Source organism: Sinohyriopsis cumingii, chromosome 15, assembly GCF_028554795.1.
Source record: "Sinohyriopsis cumingii isolate HCF-2022 chromosome 15, ASM2855479v2, whole genome shotgun sequence".
Lineage (NCBI taxonomy): Eukaryota > Metazoa > Mollusca > Bivalvia > Unionida > Unionidae > Sinohyriopsis > Sinohyriopsis cumingii.
Genome location: NC_142975.1, coordinates 42581220 through 42604706, shown reverse-complemented (window position 1 = coordinate 42604706; position 23487 = coordinate 42581220). Strand labels below are relative to the sequence as shown.

At 34.6% G+C, this 23487-nt stretch overlaps 2 protein-coding genes across 2 annotated transcripts in view; both read left to right on the top strand.

The window, feature by feature from the left end:
* Window positions 1–18237, top strand: part of LOC149781696 (uncharacterized) — a 34981-nt gene extending 16744 nt beyond the window's left edge. The window contains exons 5-10 of the mRNA XM_089935004.1: window positions 3711–3832; window positions 8885–9048; window positions 12048–12239; window positions 15402–15529; window positions 15888–16448; window positions 18115–18237. Coding sequence (XP_089791130.1) covers window positions 3711–3832; window positions 8885–9048; window positions 12048–12239; window positions 15402–15529; window positions 15888–16448; window positions 18115–18237 — 1290 coding nt within the window. The remainder of the gene's footprint in view (window positions 1–3710; window positions 3833–8884; window positions 9049–12047; window positions 12240–15401; window positions 15530–15887; window positions 16449–18114) is intronic.
* Window positions 18238–21602: 3365 nt separating this feature from the next.
* The window catches only part of LOC149781694 (uncharacterized), a 65809-nt gene continuing 63924 nt past the window's right edge, over window positions 21603–23487 (top strand). The window contains exon 1 of the mRNA XM_089935003.1: window positions 21603–21879. Coding sequence (XP_089791129.1) covers window positions 21603–21879 — 277 coding nt within the window. The remainder of the gene's footprint in view (window positions 21880–23487) is intronic.

Genomic DNA, 23487 nt, shown 5'->3' with positions numbered 1-23487 from the left:
TAACTGATAAATGGATTCAAGCACTTGACCAAGGTAGAATAATAGGATCTGTATTTGTAGGTTTCAGGAAAGCTTTTGACATGGTGGATCATGAAAAACTTTTGAAGAAACTGAAAATCTACCAATGTGATGAAAGAACAGTTAGACGGTTTGCTTCATACTTAAGTGAGAGAACACAACATGTTTATATAAATAATGTTCTGTCTGAACCTGGAACAATTAGATATAGAGTACCACAAGGCTCAATTCTTGGTCCATTACTATTTATTTTATTTATTAATGACCTGCCACTTTTACTAAGAGACTCAATATCATCTACAGATCTCTATGCAGATGACACAACATTGTCAGACATCCAAAACACAGAGCATTAACTCAAAATTTCTTTATGGAATGCCCTAAACAAATTGGAAAACTGGTGCACATGCAATGGCATGGTGGTAAATACTGGTAAAACTAAAATATTATTTATCTCAACATGGCACGAAAGGACAAATCTTAATAGTGATGAACTATGTCTGTCATGGAAGGATAAAAATTTGCAGATGGTCTGTCATGATAGACTACTTGGTGTTCTGGTAGATAATAACCTATTATGGACTGAACATATCAAACATATCAGTAAAAAAGTCAATTCAAGTTTATGGCTTCTCAGTAGGATAAGAAAACTATTTTATAACAGTTACATACAACCCTATTTAGACTGCTGTAATACAGTATGGGGTTTTTCAAATGATAGAAACATAGCAAAGCTGGCACATCTTCAAAAAAAGAGCATTTGGGCTAATATCAATCCAGAAAGAAAGCAAGGAAACTTTAGCTGGTAAGTTAAAAATATTACCTATTAAAGACTGAATCTGTTTGAGAAAAGCCAAATTAATGTACAGGATATCAAATAATAGTGCTCCTGAATATTTACAATCACTATTCCAGTATAGGCTACCTGGTAATACTCCCCACCTGCGATCCATGTCTACTAAACAGTATAAAATTCCCAAACCAAATAAGGAATTATTTTTAAAAAAGTTTCCGTTACTCTGGAACTTTGCTCTGGAATAGTATTCCAGTTGAGATTAGAAATGCCCACTCTATTTCCTTCTTCCAAACCCAATATATTCGGTGGCTTCAGAGATGCAGCTAAAATAAATAAGTTCCTTTGTATGAGGACATCAAAGTAGATTAGATTGTGTTACCCTCTTTAAATAAGGTCATTATTATTCAAGGAAGCCAGGATTTAAGATGGTAATTTAACAATTGTATAGTTGGATCCTGCCATTGTTTATTGTTCTGTACCCCACAATCAGACTGAAATAGCCCTTGACATTTACCAAATACCAGAAAGTGTATGGCAGTTTTTTCAGGAAGTATTACAATAACATCGGCTGTGATTGCTGGAAAGAGGGATGATCACAGCCTGTACCATCCTTTATTTGTCATGGGCATGAACTTCATAATTAAAACGCAGCAGAAACAGAGACAAATAGACCAAAAGCAATGTCCAAGATAAGTGTACCAATCAGCTGCAGATTCATGGATGACCTGACAGTCACCACTGACACATTTCCAGACAAGATGGGTGTTGACAGCACTACATGAGACGATCATGGGTTCACATGAAGTTTAAGCCAAGGAAGTCCAGACAGCATGATGATAAGAAATTGTTGGGTCACCTCCTGTTTGTGGAGAAGATTAAAATGAAGACATCCCAGCAATTGTAGGTAATCCAACCAAGTGCCTTGGCTAGTGGTTTGAAGCAATGCTGAAAGAGACGGATGCAATCAAAATTTAAAAAACTAAAGAACATGGTAGAAGATGTGGTAGATTGACAGATCATGACTTACTGGGAAATTCAAGGCATGGATGTACCTGAATGGACTACTGCCTAGACTGGTCTAGCAGTTGATGTTGTGTGAGATAGTAATGACATCTGTGGAGAGCTTCAGCAGTAGTAAGTATCTGCGCAGATGGCTTGAAGTCACAAAGCATATTATAGACTGATTGAGCTGGAAACCCTCAACTGGGAATGCCCAAATACTCCATACCCTGCTCTCATATGTCTCCATTTGCTCTGCATACTTGGTAAACTTTCTTTCATGAACCTCATAAAACCTCTTCCTCAATGGACACCAGCTTCTTCTTAGACTCTGACCAAATCAAAACCATTTTTTTCCCCCAAGATCAACATGCATGTCCCAGCATGCTGTTTCATTAAGGATTCCCCTCAGTTGTGTTTTGTTACTGGTTTCTGCCTCTTTGGCAGAGTTAATGAATCTTTGCCTGGTATTTGGTGCTGGTCATTTCTCCTTTCTCTCCCTCTTCAACATGTCTGCTTGCTCCCAGAGGACCTTGTCATACCTCCAACTGTAGCAGTCTTGTGTTAGTGAAGTCTGGCATGCTGACAAGATGTGTTCTCGGTTACCTCTTTTGCAAGTTTGTTGGAGATGGCAAAAGATCATACACTGATCTTTGGAGAAATTGGATCCATATATGCTCATAATTCCAGATATCTGACCAATTTTTGCTTCCTCTTTGGTAAAGACCACTTGGTCTATGCTTCTTTGCTTCCAAGTTGGACAATCTTTGATTGTCAGCTCTATTCCTCCACTTTTCAAGGCTTGTCTTAGATCATTGACTTTCACATAGCTTGGCCACTTCCTTCCAGCACTCAGTGTGACCTGCTTTAGTCTACTTTCTGCTGATCTAATTGCACACAGAAACTGACCACTTTCTGCCAGTTCTGACTTGAATTCCTGCAGGGATCTTGTCCTGTGAGTGCATCATAAGTACCCTTGTTTTGGATTACTTGTACTCTTCCACAACTGATGACAATGGTAGCTAGAGGATTCCAGGCTTTTAAAATAAGTAATATGAAAGAGCAAAAACCAACAAGTTTTGACAATTGAAAGTATAATTTATTTCCCCAAAAATGCAAAATGAAAAATTAAAAATAACTTTGGTATGGTGAATGAAATCCTAAACAGTCATAAATGTTCTAAGAAGTACCATAATATCACTTTTTTGGTGCCTATTTACTGTTCTAAAATTGCAAATCATGTCCAAGAATCCTTTTCTTTGCAATACAGTGATAACTTCTTTCCAAAGTTTGCAGTAAATTCATGTCACCAAGAATTGTATGGGTATATTAGGATTACTGCTTAAAGATGGCTTGGTGTACATAAAATAGAATACAAGAGTACATGTACCTTTCCTTACCCAGACTCCATTCCCTTTCAGTGGCTGAATGAGTCATGCATAATGCTTTCCTGTTGTGATAACCTGTTAGTTTGTGCTTGAGCATTGGCATTGCTGACCCTTTAAAAAGATTTAAAAGTACACGTGGTCTCTTAAATGTATTATATTTTTAAATATAAGAAAATTGTATTTCAGGTTGTTATAAGAATATATTTATTGGTAGTTATTTATGATGCTAATAACCTTTGTCTTGTATGTTTTTACATTTTAAAATGCTGTTCTTGTAAAATGTTTTCAACTGTGTGTTTCTCTTGACAGAGTTTTATGTAGAGAGAAACCATTGTCAAAATTAATCCCAATAAATAAAAGGTATGGAAAATAAGCAGATTCATAAAATTAAACAAAATAATTAATGCTCAGATACAATAGATTCATGGAAATCACACCTGTAGTTCATTAATTCCAAGGTTTTTTCATGATAAAACTGGTTACTGTTCCTTTTTCATTCTTTCTGTCAGGTCATTCGCTTCAGTCAAGTTGTGGAGCTCAATCAGGCAGCATCTGTTCCAATCAACACTGCCGAAAAAATGGATCTCTTTCTTAGGTTCCTGCATGAAACTGGGATCATTCTCTACTTCAGGTACTCAATAAAGGCCCAAATTGACTCCTAGTTCACAAATTGTCTCTTTCTAAAGGGAGAAAGTCAATATCGGTTATGTTTTGTCCTCACACTTACCTTGTAACTGACACTTCTAAAAAATATGAGCCAAACTGGACCAAATTTAATATTTAAATACTTATAGCTAATTAACTTCTGATTATTGTCACCTAATTTTAATTTTGTTACACTTTTGAAGTATACCGCTCTGGTGGCCTAGTGGTTAGAGCGTCCGCCTCAGATGCGGGAGGTCGTGGGTTTGATCCCCGGCTGAGTCATACCAAAAACTTACAAAAATGGTACTAACATTTGCCTTGCTTGGTGCTCAGCATTAAGAGGTTAGTGTTAGGACTGGTCGGCCTGGTGTCAGGATAATGTGACTGGGTGGGACATTATGCTACATGTCTGTGGCATGATGTCCCATTGCTAGACATCACTATAAACTGCAACAATGCAGACATCATAGCGATATGACTGAAAAATTGTTAAAGCTATGTTAAAAATCCAAGTCACACACACACACTTTTGAAGAAACATTGCTGGACTTTGACCTTTGTACCAAAATATATTATGAGCACATTGAAGCAAATATAACTTGAGATAGTTGAAATTTGGTGGACATATTTCTATCATTATTTAGATGACCTTGTTAGATTTTCAGGCCATTTTAGTTATTTTTTAATTGTGTACAGTTTAGAAATTTAGGAATTAGTCATTTTTGGAAAAAAAATTCAATGAAAAATAAAGCAAATATCATTAGAGATAGACAAAAGAGTTTTTTAATGCAAGTTGATATTAATATGCAAATAACCCCTTTAAATTTTTACATGATTGGAAATTTTTTCAAATTTTACATATTTTGGAAACTTAGGACTGTTTAGCTAAATTTAACAAAAACCACTTAAGGTGGTCAATTGAAATGTTGTATGCATATTTTGTATGAATATGCTAATGGATTAAGTGGAATTTCTACTACATTACCTTTTTGAATTTGTCAACATGTTTGAATATTTATTAATTTTTGGTCTACAGTTAGGTCATGTGTGTTTTCATAGATTTGGTCCATAATTTCAGTCTCCTGGGCTCTCTTTTGAACAAATTTGCCATAATTTTTCCAGAGCTTCATTTAGCTTAAATTGAATCGAATGGTTTAGATAAAATATTTACTCAGAAAAATCCATTCTCAAAATTTCCTCCTTGCTTGGCAGGAATGTTTGTGAAATCTACAATTACTTGATATAATTTTAAAGGAGCATCTTTGATTTTTTTTATGAGAGTGGATCTATGATAACTGTTATGACATCACATTTTTTGTTTGATGAAACCATATTGATGAAACAACCATTGAATAATGGCTACCAAAAAGCAATAAAGCCATGCCACACAGTATCATCACTAGTGTTGAATGTTTGTGTGCCTTTCCATTACATTTCATTATAAACATGATAAAGAGCTGACATCATTTGTCATCACAAATGGTGTTCTAGATAATTTACATACAAGTGAACATAAACTCCTTTGCACAAACTTTCAGCAAGTGCCCTTCGAAAATTGTTTAATGTCACCAGAATTAGAATAATATCAGGTTTTCTCAAATGATAATTGACGTATGTTTGTTACACAATGGCGTCTCTTGTAGACATAACCTTTATCTTTCAATTTAAAGATCAGGCACTTCTTATGTCACACCCATAAAAAATTTAATTTCATTTATCTTCCTTGAATTTTCTTCTGTCAAGTTCCATTGTTACTAAATGGCATTAGTTGTCATGGTAGGGAGAGAGCTTCAGACAAGATTTTACTTTGAAAAAACATTCTTTCTAGACATTTTACTGGTGTTTATCACCAAAAATTTATTGATCAGAATTTGAGTCTGGAAGTGGTATCATAGTGCATATCACTATCCATTTTAAACAAGAAGGATAGAGGAATTTAAATGTATTTGATGAATTGTATGTGTACTTGGATCAATGAATGTACTGTACAAAATGCTCAGATATTTCTGTCAATTAATTTTCTTTGGGTATTCAGGATTTTATGGTTGCTACAAAGTATATAATTAAAGCAGTGAATATTATGACCCATCTACACGAACTGATTTGGGGGAGGATGTGTTACTTAAATTTATCTCACAGCATCAGCCTGTCACTTTTGCAGTTGCAGTTTTGGAGGTGCAATGTTTTTGTTTTACAAATTCATATTTTAGTGTTAAAAGCTTTACAAGTCAGATACAGGTGTGGAATACATCACTGATGCATGTGAAATTAGAGACCCCAAGGAGGAACACTCGTTAGTTTGTTCTTTTAATGACAGAATTCTCAGAAAAGTTCTTAACTATGATGCAAAATTAGGCAAATTCACTAACATGGACATATCAGGGATTCTATTAACTTTTTATTTTTTTGGAAGTCATAAATTTATATGGTTGGAAATTTTGGAAGTCCTGCACATAAAACATCGAATTAACATCAGTACACATGACAGAAACTTGTATGAATATAATGAAGTTTTATTCATATCTTTTTAAAGAATTCAGAGTTATAAAAAAGAAGATATTTTGAGAAGAAAAGATAACATCTTTTACATCTTGTATATTTTAGCAGTATTTAGAAATCTTTGTGGGAAAAAATATCCTTAACAGAATATTCAAAAACCAGGATTAATTCTATATAGCATTTGTATAGTTTGTATTGAGACAGGGTGGTATAAAATGTGTTTTAGATATACTTTATTGATATACATTTAACAGCATACCTAGCACAAGCCTAGCCTAGTACTAGTGTTAGTGAAATAACAACACAAACAAATAGTGGGATCATCTGGCCACACATAGAGGAAATCCAATACTTTAATATTGTGGATGCTGGGAAAACAACTGACAGACTACTTGAAAGTACCTGGGCATGCAATTACTCTTTTAGTGACACAGATGACCATTCTGATTAGGTCCCACAGGTTGGACTAGATCAGACAGAGGTCCTGCAACTCTTTACCCATGTTTACCCAAACACATGCCTCCTCAGTGACTTATTCTTGCGACTTACATAGGTGGGCAAACTCCCCTCTGGTACTAGAGGTAGAGTAGGCCATCACAAGACAGACCACTCCTTGTCTCCTAATGCACACTAAGTTGAGTTGTATGTGGGCACAAGCCAGTTGAGTTCCACGATCTATTGTTGTCTCCCTGCATCAAGCAAATCCAGTGGTTTACACCCTTCACCATCGTCCACTTGAGTAGGTGTGTAGCTCACTGACCACCAATTCTTTAGTGAAGGTTTGCTCCTGATCATTATCAGATGGCAGACTTAGACCAACAAGTCCTTATCTGCCTGGTGGTGGAAAATAATCCATTTAGGAAGCTCCACTTGTTATGCATGTAGATTAGTTAGGCTGCTCCCTACAAATTATTAATTTATTTTAACTAAGCTTATTAATGGGTAAGTGTAATCCCTCTTTTGTTGATCCATTTTTATTACATGCTTTAAAATACCATGTCAGAAGAGAACACCTGTGTATTTTGTGGCTATTGACCTCTGAGGTTTGAACAGTTGATGCATTCATGGAAGCAGCAGTATTGCAAAGCAAGTGCAGCACATCTTTAATTATCTAGCAAAGCCTATATCACTGGCAGCTGAATAATGCATGCATCAGTTAGAACACATTGCCATGGATCAATAGAAAAGGGGTTATACTCATCGGTTATGTATCTACTTCATTAACTTATTTTTGCCTGGTTAATTTGTACATGTGACTAACATGGAATTTCTTTGCACATAAGTTAGTTAATGGCATCACAGCTTAAATTGAAATTCTGTCTTACAATCTGGGGAAAAATCAGTGCCAAGATTGTGGGGCTCCAAAATATTACAACTGAAGCTATTCAGAGTTGTAATTTTATAGTATCATCCTCTCCACTATGATGGGTGGAGAAATGAAATTACTTGAGCTATACTATACATCTGAAACAGACTTTAATCATTTTTGCGAGCATTTCAGAAATTTTATTTGGACTTATACTCATGATAATTATTTATGTTATTGTATAAAATTGTGCAAAGGAAAATGAAAAGTGATTGAAAACATCATAGGTATAAATATATAATAGCAAGATTTTTCTTTTATATAAAATGATATGCATGTAATAGCATTACAATGGTATGTCAGTACAAATATAGCCATTTTTTTAATGATGTGCTGTTAAAAATTAATATGCCCATTGTGGTGGGTCCAAGCTTGCTCCACTTTGAAACTGCACAGTAGAGATGTAAATACCTTGTACATCAGTAGGCAAGATTTGTGCACCTCCATAACAAAAGGGGATTTGTTGACATCTATGATGGCACTTAGATAGCCATATAAAGACTGATTTACATTTTGATACCAAATCAGTTGTCTTTATTTTGATTATTTTATTGAAATAACGTAATTTCAAAAAACATTAAAATTTTTAATGCATGTGTGTCTAGAAAAGGATTTTCTGTTTCTATGCACAAGTTCTTTTTGCAGTTATTGCCAATGTAAAAAATGTACGTTCATTCCAATTTCATTTAAATAATGTAATCTGATATAAAATGGTCTGGCCACTGTATAATAACCATCTTGAAAATGTTTGTTATCACTCCTACTTGGAAAGTCATTTTAGCATCAATTTTCATCAGAAGGGTTCTTATGGTGTCTAGTTAGTCCTAAATGAAAATGGTGCAAATTGACCCACAGTATGACCATCATGGTAGCTATCTTGAAATTATTATTATATTAACTCCTTCCAAATGGATGGTTTTATATCAGCATGTGGTTTTCAGTAGAAAACTTCTTATGATACTTAGTTGATCCTAAATGGCTGTTTTCTTCAATCTTGCTGTTGCCAGTATTGTTTCATATATGTTTTTAAGTAATCATCCAATCTTTATGAATTGTAGTGGTTTCAGATTGTTTTCAGTTTTGTAACAAAATTGTATTTTGAGTACTTTAAACTTTAGAGAATGGTAAAGAGTCACATGAATCAGTAATTAAAATCAGCACATTAACTTTCAGTGAGGAAGGTTTGCGGAAGAAGATTGTGCTGGATCCACAGTGGTTCATAGATGCCTTGAAGTCACTCATGACCGCTGAAATGTTCATTCTTAAGAATAACCCAGCCATCAGCAACAAGTGGTTTGAATTCAGAGAGAAGGGAAAACTTACTCCTGAGCTGATAGGTTTGTAGTGTGTGTCAAAATATAATAGTGGACCCTAGTTGGAAGGGCCCTTTGCATTGTATTGACTGAGTTGTAGTTTTAGTAGCTAAAGCCAATGGCTGAAGGTTATAGAACTTCCACTAGACAAGTACAATGAACAGAACATGATTTTATTATGCAAAAGATCCCACAACAAAACATAAATCACAAATCTTCAAAAAGAGCAATGGCAAGTTATAATGCCTAGTGTCATAATATCTGGCATTTGTGACAATGCAACAATCAACTCTGTCTTTGACATCAAGACTCAATTTTTATTAATCAATATTGCATGGTAATGAGGAAAGCATAGGCAATTACCAGTACTGTGACTGAAGCATGGAAATAATTGTGATTAACTGTATGTTTTTTTTTTCATGGGACCAAAATGTTTTTCTGATTGACCGATGAAATTTATTTATTCATTTGGAATTGGTGATCAAGATAGCAATAATGAGCAGGGCTGTCATAAGAGAGGGTCAGTATGGTAGCCAAGACTGGGAGGGGTGCCATTTCATGGAGTTGTGGTATATTTTTCCAAGTTTGCAGCACCTAAGGTGATTATTGCCATTGGTGCCAATTTTCATCCTGTACAAAATTATGTCCCCTGGCAGTGAAATGGTATGCAAGCTATGTTGGTACAATGTTTTTGGTACATGCTTTTTATACCAAAGACAACACATTTTGCATATATAAAGTATAGTAACTTCCTTTAATAGGTCTTGGTCTTCTTGAAAGAAAATGCATTCATGTGTTAGGTCATAAGGAATTAGTTACACATTTCTTATAGTCTGAGTCTCTGACCATATTGTCTGGGGAGCACTTTCATTGAAACTCTGAAGTCATGAACTGCTAAAAAGCCTCACATAACCACACAAATGACTCTTGGCTTTTTGATGGAGAAGTAGGAACTGTCATCCCACCTTGATCATCTCGTGGGCAGGTTAGGAGTCATGTGGTAATAATTTAAATATCTGCTGAAGAAATACTGGTGGATGCACAAGAGAGTAAAAGATGTATAGATCACCCACTTTTGTCACTTTCCAAGAAAAAATGTCAAAGAGCTGCCATAGAGTCTGAATGGAACCTATCAAGGGTTCATCTTGGAAACCAGTTTGTTCACTGGAGTGTATTGATGGAGAAGTAGGAACTGTCATCCCACCTTGAAATAGCAAAGTAGTTGTTCGACAGGTAGGCCAATATCTACATAGCATGTGTTCTTTGTTTGTCATACTCTTGTTCCTATGCTGAAAAGTAAATTTAATTTTGTAATTATTTATTTTGTAATTATTATAATTGGACAAGGATTTGTTAGATTTATTTTGTGACAGTCCAGAACTACATATGACCAGCTGATTGCTATTTCATTTGTAATTGCAGTGTGTGTGTGTGTGTCTGTGTGTGTGTATCTGTGTGTGTGTCTGTGTGGGTGTATGTGTGTGTGTGTATGTCTGTGTGTGGGTGTCTGTGTGTGTGTCAGTGTGTGTCTGTGTGTGTGTCTGTGTTTGTGTGTGGGTGGTGGTGGAGTATTTTACAGCAACCTCTAAATAGTCCTTTGTATGTCCATTATTTTTGTGAGAAAGACTCTTTAAATTAGGTCATAGAACTTGGATGAAATCTCTCACTGACCTGTGTGTAATGGGACAGTCATATTGCTTTCATCATCTATCATTGCAAGCAACTTTTTCCTGACAGTTGCATATATGTAATTAAAACTAAGTTTTCACTTAAAATTAATCTTTATTTCTAGACTTAAACATTTGTATAGAATTTACTGGAACAGATTTGTTTATCACTATATGAACAAAATAAGGACTCTCACAAATAGTGAGATATTACATGTTTGATGCTGAAGTGTTCATTGGGTTTTCTAGACATTAATGTAGAATGGAATTTATGTCTGTTCTCCAGTTGTTTAACATTTTACATAAAAAAATTAACATTTTTATGATTTTGTTGGCAGCGTCCCTGGATCCAGTGCACTTGAAAGGACTATTATTCGCCATATGATATGTATTCTTTATATTATCAACCTCGTATGGCACGATCTACCTTTGATGTGATCTAACATCCTTTCAGTTCTGTATTTTATGTCATGTTAGTGTATACATTCCTATTTTTTCCTTCTCATATTTTAATAATTGCCACATATAGTAGAATGCAGATGATGTCTCAACCAGTACAGAATACACTCAAAACCTTATGCAATGAAACCAATGCCTTACTTCATCTAAAGCATCATCGCATTCTTTTGCATCATTTCTTTGAAACAAACACAGTCACTAAAGGTCTTCAGATTCATGTCAAGCCACAAATTATTGGCAAGAGTTCAAACAGATTCAACAAGAGATGGAATAAAATAACCCACGATGCATCCATGAAACTCACAGCCTGACTTGGGGAAAACATAAATCATCAATATCTAGTCAGATAAGCAACCATCGAAGAACTAAAATAGCAGCTGCATTCAGTTTCCACAGAGGAACAATTGCAAACGTTTTACTCTAAATTAAATAAGGATCAACGACGACTCTCTGCAAAACTATACAAATTCAGAGAAAGAAAACTTAGAAGTCACAATCTACAACCAAATCACTGTTGTGAAGAAACTTCATTTGACGAAATTTCTTCTAAAAACAAACATAAGAAGAAAAATCACCATAAAAGGAAGAATCTTAAGCACTCAATAGCAAAAATTAATTCAACTGTTACTAACACAGTGGTCAATATCTCAAAGTTAGAACTTATGGAAGCAGAAATAAAACTTTTATTGAAGGGTTTGAGTTTTTGTCCCCGTCCAAAGACATACGACGGAGGGAAGCTGAAAAAGGACACTGAAAAGCTTAGCCACTGACTGAGACTCAGAGTCCATTTTGCCTTGCAGCCAATAAATAAATCAGAGTAAAATATAAGCTGCAACCAACCCATATTCACAAAGAAAAGTAATTGGACCCCACTAAAAAGTTCAATTCCAAATTTAGAAGCCTTTATCAGCTCAGTTGAAAACGACACTTCCAGACACATCAACCATACTAACATATACTCTAATTTGACAAAAGAAGAAACAGATGCCCTACTCTCACTGAAAAGTGGAACAGACATCATAATTAAGCCTGCAGATAAGGGTTCTGCTGTGATCGTTATGAATAGGGAAGACAACATTAGTGAAGCAGGTAGACAACTAAGTGATGCTAGGTTCTACCAAAAACTAGACCATGATCCAGTTTGAACACTGGAATATGCAAAAACCATTACTAATATTTTTGACGAGGCATACCAAATCGGGCACATAGACTAGCAAAGGAGAAATTTTAACTTAAGCCCAGAAAACCGAAGGGCAGGTAGATTTTATCTTCTACCTAAAATCGACAAACAAGGAAACCCAGGCAGACCTATGATCTCTGGTAATGGGCATCCCATGGAAAGGATATCAGAATATTAGGATCATTTTATGAGACCACATGTCCACAAATTACCATCATATCTTCAGGACACGACAGATTACCTCATTAAAAGAAAAGCAAGCGAACCATTACTGCCAGATACATTGCTTGTTTCCTTGGATATGACATCTTTGTATACTAACATACTGCACAACAAAGAGATACAGCTGTGTAGAGAAGCATGGGAAACAAGAACTGTAGACAATCCACCCACACGCTTCCTAGTCCAACTCCTGGAGCTTGTCCTAAAAACTCAATAACTTTGAATTTAATGAAGAAAACTACCTCCAAATCAGTGGAACCGCAATGGGTACAAAAATGGCCCTTCTTATGCTAATATTTTTATGGGAAAACTATAGGATCAACTTTTAGCATCGGTTGAACTAACACCATACGAGTGGGTATGCTTTACCGATGATATAGAAATGAAGTGCCAACATGGAAGAGAAAGTCTGGATAATTTCATATCAAAGGCAAACAACTTCCATCCTTCAATAAAATTCATGGCAGAAGCCTCCAATTCAAACCATGTTTTCCTGGACACAACAACCAGACTGGTAGAAAACAAACTCCATACAGACATCTACTTGAAACCAACTGACAAACACCTGTATCTACTCCCAACCAGCTGTCATCCAAAACACTACATTAGGAACATCCCATATAGCCAGGCACTGAGGAGATGCAGAATTCGCTCCGACGATGAAACATTCCTAAAATGGTCTGAAAACCCATCTAATCATTTAATTTACGAAGGCTAGGACAAAGACCTGATTGTGGATGCAAACCAAAGGGCTAAAAGAAAAGAACTGCATTGACCTACTAAAATATGGAAAGAAGGAAAAGGTTGATAGGTTACCATTTATCCTGACCTACCATCCAGACAACCCCAACATAGATAAAATCATTGGGAAACACTGGCCCATCATGGAATCGTTGGACACACTAAAGTTATTCCTCCCGAATAAACCTGTAGTCGCCTACTGGAGACCAAAAAACCTCAAGGACATCCTAGGCAGGGCAAAGCTAACGTCAATCACTAATCAAGACCACCCTAGTCAGTCTGGCACCTTTTAGTGATAAAAGGTGCAAAACATGTCAACATATGATAGAGACCAGGGCATTTTCTAGCACAGTGACTAGAGAAAAATGAAACATACATGGTCCAAATGAAATGTGCAAAACAGAGAATGTAATTTATCTCATCACATGTAAGATCTGTAGCATTCAGTATGTCGGAGAAATTGAAAAACAACATGAAAGGATCAACCTTCATAGATCTGATTGGATGACAAAGAAGCTTTACAGAAGCTCGGTCGAAACACTTCTCCTTCTCTGGCCACACTTTCAGTGATATAACACTCATTACAATTGCTCACAGCCCAACTGGAGTCGCCAAGCCAAGAAAGAAAAGGAATCTTGCTGGATACGCCACCTTAGAACATTGAAACCAATCAGTTTAAACCAAGAAGACTAGAAAACGACAACCATGCATAAATAAAATTATCTTTTGCAGCCGACACATTTTCTTTTAAATAATTCTCTAAATTTGCTTAGTAGCCTATAACTGCTACTATAACAATGAAATATCTGGGATATAATTTGTGCTTACATAAGATTACATAAAATAACAGATGTCATTATGGCTCATTGATTTCTAGGTCAATAAAAATATTTTTCAAGCATTCTCAACAAGTTGAAATAAACTATTTGAAACATAATAAATTTAAAGGTTTAATTCCAGCCATGTAAAGTTTTGCAAACACAATGGTTTTTCTGCTTTATTTGTTTGTCTTGTCTATGTTTTGTATTTGCCTTTGAAAAAGACTCATTAAGAGTTGAATGTGCTCAGGCTAGTTATTTACTAGTTTTGCACTGTTCGTTGTCAGTTTATTGCATTTATCTTAATCAATCCCTGATACACATGATCCCTTGCTGGATCCAGTGCACTTGAAAGAACTGTTATTCACCATATGATTTGTATTCTTTATATATTATTTATGCACACACACACACACACATAATTAATTTGTCTTAAAAACTGCCTGCATAATCAGATCAAGTTTGATAGAAACCTTGTATGAATACTTTAACTTTCATATTTACACCAAAGAAGTCAATGCATAGTACAGTCCAACAGAATTAGTTAATTTATGCATAAACACAGTTAAACAATGGGTCAAATACCACCATTTCATCATAATAGATAGAGATTACCCTAGCAGTGTTATTTTTCCACCCATGGTACCAGGCTTATTACATTTGCCAAGACCAGTGTATCACAGATTAGCAGTATCAGGCCTACACATCGTTTATGAACAAAACATAGCAATTTAACTGTTGTTGGTGGTCTATGTTTCATGGTCACACAGACACATGGAGTATCATGGGTTGTATAATCCAGGATATCCATACTAGTCTGTTGTTAGCCATAGTCAGACCATGAAACATGGAGAACCTAAAACTGTGATGGTTACAATAGGATCACAAAACAAATTTTATATACTATTGATCACATTGATTGTAACATTTAACCTATAATTTCCAGCATTTGTAGTTTAAAGATATATTACATTTTCATCAGGACTAAAAAATTTGGATGGAAAGGTTGGATGAATTGTCTTTACAGAAAAATTATTTATTCTATTGTTAATTTTATGATTTATTGCAGTGTTGAAAGTGACAAAAATGCCTTCAAATACATTTTTGGTAGCCTATAGAGCTTGGGTCCTTGGTTTAAGGCTCCATGCAATCATTGTGTTATATATTAAAACAAACACCACTGTGCTATTTTATTTTTGTGAATGACTTATACAGATTCAGCCTTTTAAATAATATAATGAGTTTGTTTTAAATATAGGATTATTTATGTAAAATGACACTCCTTTCTAGATGCCATCTGGACAAAAGAGAAAAGCCCTGAATTCTATGACCACAAGGACCACATATTATGTTTGATGGAAAAAATGAACATTATCACCAGACCAGGGTCCTACTGTGAGGATTCAGAAGAAGTCAAGGTCATATTATACAAAATCATATATTAATGTTTACCTCTTTTTCATCCTTGATGACACAGTAATTTGTTGATTAATCAATCTGATGGTTGGAGTTAGTCCTAAGTATTTTATGTGTTGTGATGATGCTTTACAATTTGAATATACACATTCAGAGCACATCTTAAGTCATTGTTCCAAATTGATGAATACTTTAAGATTTGTAAACAGAATTATTAAGATCCAAAAGTAGAGCACCTTTATTCATAATAAAGGCAATCCTTTTTATATCCCTAGAAGCAAATGTTTTACATGAAAGCTAGAGAAAACATTACTATTTTTAAAATGATAGGTATAGAAGTTTATCTACTTTTTATTTCAGGTGGAGGATTACTTTCTTGCTCCATTCATGCTCCGCCAGGCAACACCCAAAGAACTCATATCCCCTGAAGCAGCTACTGACCTGCACAGTACATCAGCCCTTTGCTTTGTCTTTGCAGGAAAGTTTCTTCCAGTGCCTATCTTTCATAGGCTTCTTGCTTCCTGTGTGGCTCACTGGCCCATCGCAAAACAAGGGTCTGTGAATCTGATATTCTGTGGTTGTTGTATCTTTAACCTTGATTTTAACCACAGATTGATTCTGCACCTTAAGGAATACATAATATTTCTCAGAGTCACAAGAGTGGCAGGCACAGATATTTGTCAAACTTCAAAGCTTTGTTGTGAAGCCAGGAAGTTCGTCTTTGAGAACCTCACAAAGCTGACTGGAAACAGCTTGCAGTTTGAGTTACATGTACAGTGCCCTGATTCTGATGCAGACAGTCTTGAGGGCCTGATTGCTGTATCTGTGCTCCAAAAGAATAAAATATTACCCTGCCATTCCCATGACAAGAGTCATAAACTTGTGTCACAGGAACTTCTTCAATTTTGGTTTGAGGAAAAGGTGAGTACGAGTAGATGTTCAGTTGATTTTGCCACAAACAGAATTGCTGTTAAATATTAATATTGTTTGAGTTTGACCTAAAATTGTTCTATCATTTCTTAAAATGTATTTCAGAACATGGAAAGAGTACTGTAGTAAATAAAAGACCTATTTTCTCTCTCTTTCTGTATTGATACACTTGTATGCATTCTAGTTTTGTTACGGCAGCATTTGGTAATAGTGAATGTTGGCTTCTTGAATAACCTGATAGTGTCATAGCACTAAAGAAAATCAGTAATTATTGCTAAAATATATATCTTAAAATATTCTGCTGGGTTATTTTCATTTTGATGTTTTAAGCTAAAGCAGATTTCTTATTTTAATATTATGATACTTATAAAGAAGTAGCTTTTGAGTATTTTTGTCAGTTATGTATATACAGCACAGGTGATAGATATATTTAAGTTCTAGAAGTTTTGGAATTGTAACAATTGAATTGCATCTTTCCAGGAATCTTCTTCAGAAGAAGATCCTTGTAAGTATTGCTACATATTAGCATATCAGTCTGTTATTTACTGGCAATCATTTACACTCATGCATGATCCAAATAATATTTCATTTTTGAATACATTCCCCAATCACATTAATGTTAGGAACACAAGCCTACTACCTCCACAATCCAGCCCTCCCAAAGTTTAATCTGTCTTTTTTTCTATAAAATATAGACAATGGGCAATAACTTTGGCCCATTACCTCCCCATGCCATCTAGAAGATATCATTCACTTTGCCTCACAAAACCAAGTGGGTATTTGTGCATTTTCATTCCATCCATTGGGAATTTTGTTATTTTAGGATGTATTTAGGATTATTCTACAGGTGGTATACATTATTCTTTAATTCTGACCATGATTTTGTGAATGTTTTTCACCTATGCAGACCTAATTTCTGTGTTCTCTGACTGCATGGTTCCCCACGTCTACACAAGTTGAAAATTCATGTTTGCACACACATTTTTTATTGCTAGAGCTATAGTGGGTGTCTCTGAGATTTAACACTTTAACACTAAGATTTATTTAATTCTGGCTTGATTTAAAAGTGCACAATTCAACAAATCTTCCTAGGAACTTTTTACTAATGTATTCGAAGAAGAAATGAAAACTAAAAAGTGATTTGGAACTATATAATGGAAGGTATTTATGACAGATGAATGTACCTATGTATTTTTTTCTCTCTCTCTTTCTTGTTTTGTCATTTAAGAATCAACAAAGTATGCTAAATGCAAGAATGTAAGCCAGTGAGAAATCTTTTGTCTCGTGCCACACACATACAAAGTGTACATCAGCAGCTATGTGCAGCATGTGTGCCAGTTGGTCAGAGATTACATGGTTGATAGTTCTAAGGAAAATTGAAAGAATCTGAGTGATGTGAGAAATCAAAGGACCAAGAGTAATGATGTTTTGAAAATACAAAATCAAAGGACTGAGAGTACTGATATTTTTGGGCCAAACTTGTCAGAAGCACTGTTACATCTGTTCAATTTTGATACTTTGATGGAGTTTCCACCCAGTTCTATGCAGCCCAGGTGGTGTAAATCTCCCTCCATGTCCAAGCATGGCCTTCAGGCCTGTAAGCCCGTGTATGGGTTTATAAATGACTTGAATGACCATTTCTGTGTCTTTATGTCAGCCTGTTTTAGGCAAGAATTTCAACACTCTGAGGGAGTTTCCACCCAATCCTAGGCAGCCCACTTGGTGTAATTACCCATGCATATCTGAGCATGGCCTTTGGCCAATACAGCAGTTAATTTAGGGAATGAAGACCACTGGGACATGGGACCTAGATTCATATTTGCATTTTATCAGGACCTTGAATGATGCAATTTTACACATGCATCAGGTCATGTGCAGAGATATACCCATTCCTGGATGGATGCATACTGTCTTTTATTTGTATTGCATACAGTTTTCCTTGTGTGGAAGTGTTTGTGCACTAATATAGGATTAGTGTATGGTGTGTGTTTGTATATTCCTTCTGGATGTTATCATTCAGATTCTTTAGATGGCTGTGTTCATCAGAAGAGGTGAGCAAGCAGATTCCATCTGTTGTGCTAAGTTTTCAATGTTCTTTGAAGTTTTACAGTTCTTTCTATGGAGTGGGATTATCAGATTTTCGTTTTCACTGCATGGTATATTATGAACCAGTACTGTATTTATCATGTGTTTACATCATGTTTTGTTTGTTTTCTTTTATTCACTTGTTACTCCTGTTGGGTTTGTATTGCTGAATCAGTCTACTGTGTGTGCACTGTAGGTATGTTTCTGCCTATCTGAATTGTTTATTTAACTAAGTCACTTTACTTGTTGCTGCTTAGTGACACTTTGTGACGTTTATGCGATTATTTGTGATGACACTTCTTTGCTGCTAACTGATGTATGACTATATAGAGTGTTTAGAATATTCTTTACAATATACTCCATTTTAGGCATTGACCCCAAACAGGGAACAAGCTGTGAACTTCATTTGCAGTTCAGGACATGCATATATTGATGCATTTCTTTCATTTATGACTTTCTTGCAGATTATTGTATCACATCATTGCTTACCACTTATTATCTAGTGAGTATTGTGTTGTTTTCAACCCTAAATGCCATATTTTAAATGTGACCCATGAATACTGAACACTCATTGAACATCATGGCTTGTGTCTTAATAGTTAATTTCTTCTGATTCCCAATTGTTCATCTTTATACTTTCATGTGGTACCACTCATTGTCATGCTATGATTAACAGAACTGTGGGTACTTATAATCCCATACAGGTCCATTCCTTGGGGATATCCACTGCATACTACTCCAGTTATTCCCTTTTCATCATGTAGCATTGTTTGGGCATTCTGTCCCCAATTCATTCACTTATGGTGACTCTGCCTCAACACAGAAGCAATTCTACCTTAACAGATAAATGTGTCAGTCAGTCATATTGCCATGTCCACCTCAAACAGTGGCAGTTCTGCCTTGACATTCAGTGATACTGGTGATTCTGCCTCATAAATAGTGCATGTTGGCTATTTGGCCATGACAATTCTGTCATTTAGTAGTACTAGTGATTCCACCTCATTGATTCTGCATGCTTCTCTACCATCGTACCAAAACTAACATCGTGCAGCAGAGGGTGAGACTCAAGGAATGCCAAATATATATAAATAGGTACTGTTTAATAATCATATAATAATTGTGTAATAATTTTTTTAGACTACTTCTTTATTATGTCTTCTTTTGCTGCAATGTATCTTATGTATGGTTCACCTGTCTGTCAGTCCATCTAGCCAAATATGGATATTGAGTGAATTGGCAGTTTCAGTTGTTAGGGCTCATTGGTCTTAAACTAAGTAACAGAAAAGAGCAAAACCCAACAAGTTTTGTAAGTTTCAACAAATAATTTATTTCTTGTGAATATAGATTGAAAATTAAAAGAACTTAGTATTTTGAATTAAATCCCAAATAGTCCTAAAATTTCTATCACAAGTCCAAAAGTATAGAGTATTCCAAATGAATTTCAGTGGTGTTCCAAATGAATTCCAATATTGAATCTGTTGATATGCCATTAGTCTCAGATGTGTTAATGTGCCAACTGCCTTGATGTATCACCATGATATAATCCAAAATATCCTTAAATGAAATGACAATAATTTCAAAATAGTGATTTAATCCTAAGTCAATGAGCACTCTATAATTCTAGTGAATGATTTAGATAAATTAATTAAATCCTCTCAGTTGAACACAATAAAAATTGATTCCACTAAGACTGATGTTAAGTTCTGGAATAATGAATTCTGTTTACTTCAAGCTTATATGCACATTGTCACCTGACTTATGACACAACAAAACACCCTTTCCTTAGGTCATTTTCAATAGAACTTTCCTTCAGACTGTAAGCAGAATTTGTTTCTAGAAAATTCTGAGGTCAGAATCAAGGCTGTATCTAGAAATCAAACCTAATAAACATGTTTACCCTACTCCTACCCTCAATTATGGACAACGGTCAATCACACAATACAAATTGAATACACATAACATATAGTCATGAAGATTAGTGAACCCACAATACAAAATAAATATACATAACACAGCTCTTGGTACATCTGCCCATTATTCTTTTTAATATTGTGTAAATCACAATGTAGCTTCTTATGCCATTGTTTATGCTGTGCCAACAATTCAAATGTTGTGCTTTGTAAAGGATGTGCTGTTTACTCCTGTGTTATTACTTCATTTAGGCTTAGGAATTGTGATATATATATATATATATATATATATATATATATATATATATATATAGATATATACTAATCTGTTTTTCTACTAATATTTAATTTTTATATAAAATGGTGTTACACTAAAATATAGTGGTTATTATTTCCAAGTCCACCATCTTGCTGGTGTTGCTACCTTTTGAATTACAACTCATCATGCAGAGTACATTATGTTGTGATGCTGTCTGACTGTTTGTCCATCCGTATGTCAAATTTTACTAATTTTATTTTTGCATAATAGCACAAGTTGTCCACCTTCTACAGTTACCAAACATCCCTATTAGCTTTGGGCTCTAAAGTGCAGAGGTCAGGGTCACTTACTGCAAGAAGAAAGATGATTTTCTCATAATATCATTAATTATCCACAATCAACAAATACCAAGCTTTTCATATAGCTTGCACTTGGGATAAGGAAGAACCCTATTGACTTCAATCTCAAAATATGAATAGTGAAGATCACTGTTTATATATTACCTAGTGAAAGGCCATTTAAGTTGCTAGAATGTTTTTCCAAGCACATTGCAGTTGTTTGCAATAAAATATGTTGTACTTCAGCTTTTAAAAACAACCCAACAACTGTCATATCCTATTTTTAAGTAGAACTATGTTTCTAACAGTTTTATGCAATCTTACATTTATAAAGCAATACATGTTAATAATGTGAAAAGTATTTATCATACAAGTGATTGTCATCTTTGTTATGATATATAGGTCTTTTCTGAATTGTTCAAAAGATAATAAAAAACACCTTCTTATTTTATGATATAACATTGTATGAAAATTTCAAATTAAAATCTTGAATCTGTTTCCTTTAATGAATACGGATGCTTAAATTTGTCTGAAATGTTTTGATGATGAATCTATGACTCCAGGCCCTATCATTCCCATTGAGATCCTTCGTATGGATGAGAAATCCCTTCAACTATACAAAAAGGCTTTGCGAAATGGAAAGGAGAAGGTTTATAACATAAGGGTTATGGTTGTTGGGCAATATCATGTTGGAAAGACAACACTGGCAAAGCGCCTTCTTGGGCAGCAAGTTGATATATCTGAGAGGAAAAGCACAGAAGGAATAGATGTATATAAACATTGCTGCCGAGTATCTCTGGACACTGGGAAATGGATATCACAACTTGAAGGTAGGACATCTTTATTCCCAAGCTTAAATGAAGAAAAGACATGGATTATGTTATTCTGCTTGTTTGAACTGAAAGTTTGTGAGTAATGTTTTATAATACTTACTCTTGTGTGTAAATATAGACTTTAAACCTTGTGATATGTTTTACATCATCCTGCGATTGTACCACAGTTATATAATCTTGGTCCATACCTTAGGGGCAGTGAAATGTATCATGCTATTGATGTGTTGCAATTTTTTAAGTTGCTTTTTAGGGATGGAGGAGTGTGTACATTTTCCTGTATAGTCAAAGAAAATCAGTTTGCAACATATGGTTTTCTTGAATTTATGTCCAGGGGCATTATTTGGTTTTGGGATTTTGACTTAGGATCAAACCTTGTAAACATTTTAGATAGTTGCTCTTCATAATAGTTCCAGTCATAGAGGATGGATATCAATGTTACAGCTAAATTTGTTTTTGGATTAATTTTCTACAAATAATAAAATATAGCAAAGAGATTTCATTTAAATGAATATCCAGATTTTACTTTTAAAATTTTATATTCATACTGGTATCTATAATAATTTTGACTCTAATTAGATGCGTTTAATATCTTCATCTACTGTTTTGACATTCTGCTTCCATTTTCCTCTCACTTTATGTACATGTAGAATAAATTTTAAAAAAAATATTTTTCAATAATTTTCATACAAATACAAATGAGGGAAGATGTATAATCTGTATGCATGTGTTTGGATGAGAGAGAAAGAAAGAGGTAAAAGGGGCTAAATTACTGTAAATAGAGAACATGTTATTGCATATGTGCTTGTTTATACCAAAAATATTGAGCAGACAAGTCCATTGTTCATTGACAGTGAATGCATCAGCTTCCACAGAGACAGAAATTTTCCATGTGAGCTTAGATTAAGGAACTTTATGATTAATTTCCAAAAGGGAAATTTTTTAACACTCTGAGAGAATGCACTTTATATAGCAGATTTGGACCCTATATTTTTAAGCATTTGGGGGGGGGTATTTTTTTACCTTTGCATTTTATTTTATATACCTTTGCATAAATTTAAAACATTTTATTTTATTGACCTTTATTATTGTTGTCTGTGATCTTTTGTAGTTTATTGATGTTTATCTTCCAATAATTTTTTTTGCCTTTCTTGATAGTGAAATTTTTAGAATGTTGCATTTTATTGGAACCTTAGAGCCAGTATGTTGTTATTCTCTAATACCTATGTACAAGCTAACTGAATCATCTTACCTTATAAAGATGTTGCTATTATTATTATTCCTTACCTTTGCTCTTATTTAGCATATCATGTTACATCTCAAAATGATCATCAAGTGATACATTTCCATGTTTAATATTTACATTCCTGGTCAGAAATAAGTAAATTAAAGTTATTATTATTTTCATATGCATCCTTATGAAACTTTATAAACTGAGGAGATATTAAAACATTATTTATAATCCTCCAGGGACCATTTAGGACTCTAATAGTTTGTTGAAATGACTTATCTCTCCAGCCATGATAGAGTGAAGTTGGTAAAAATAAGGAAAAGTGAATGTATAATGTTCAAAATCGTCACTTTAAACTTATTGTTTTGCAAAGTTTC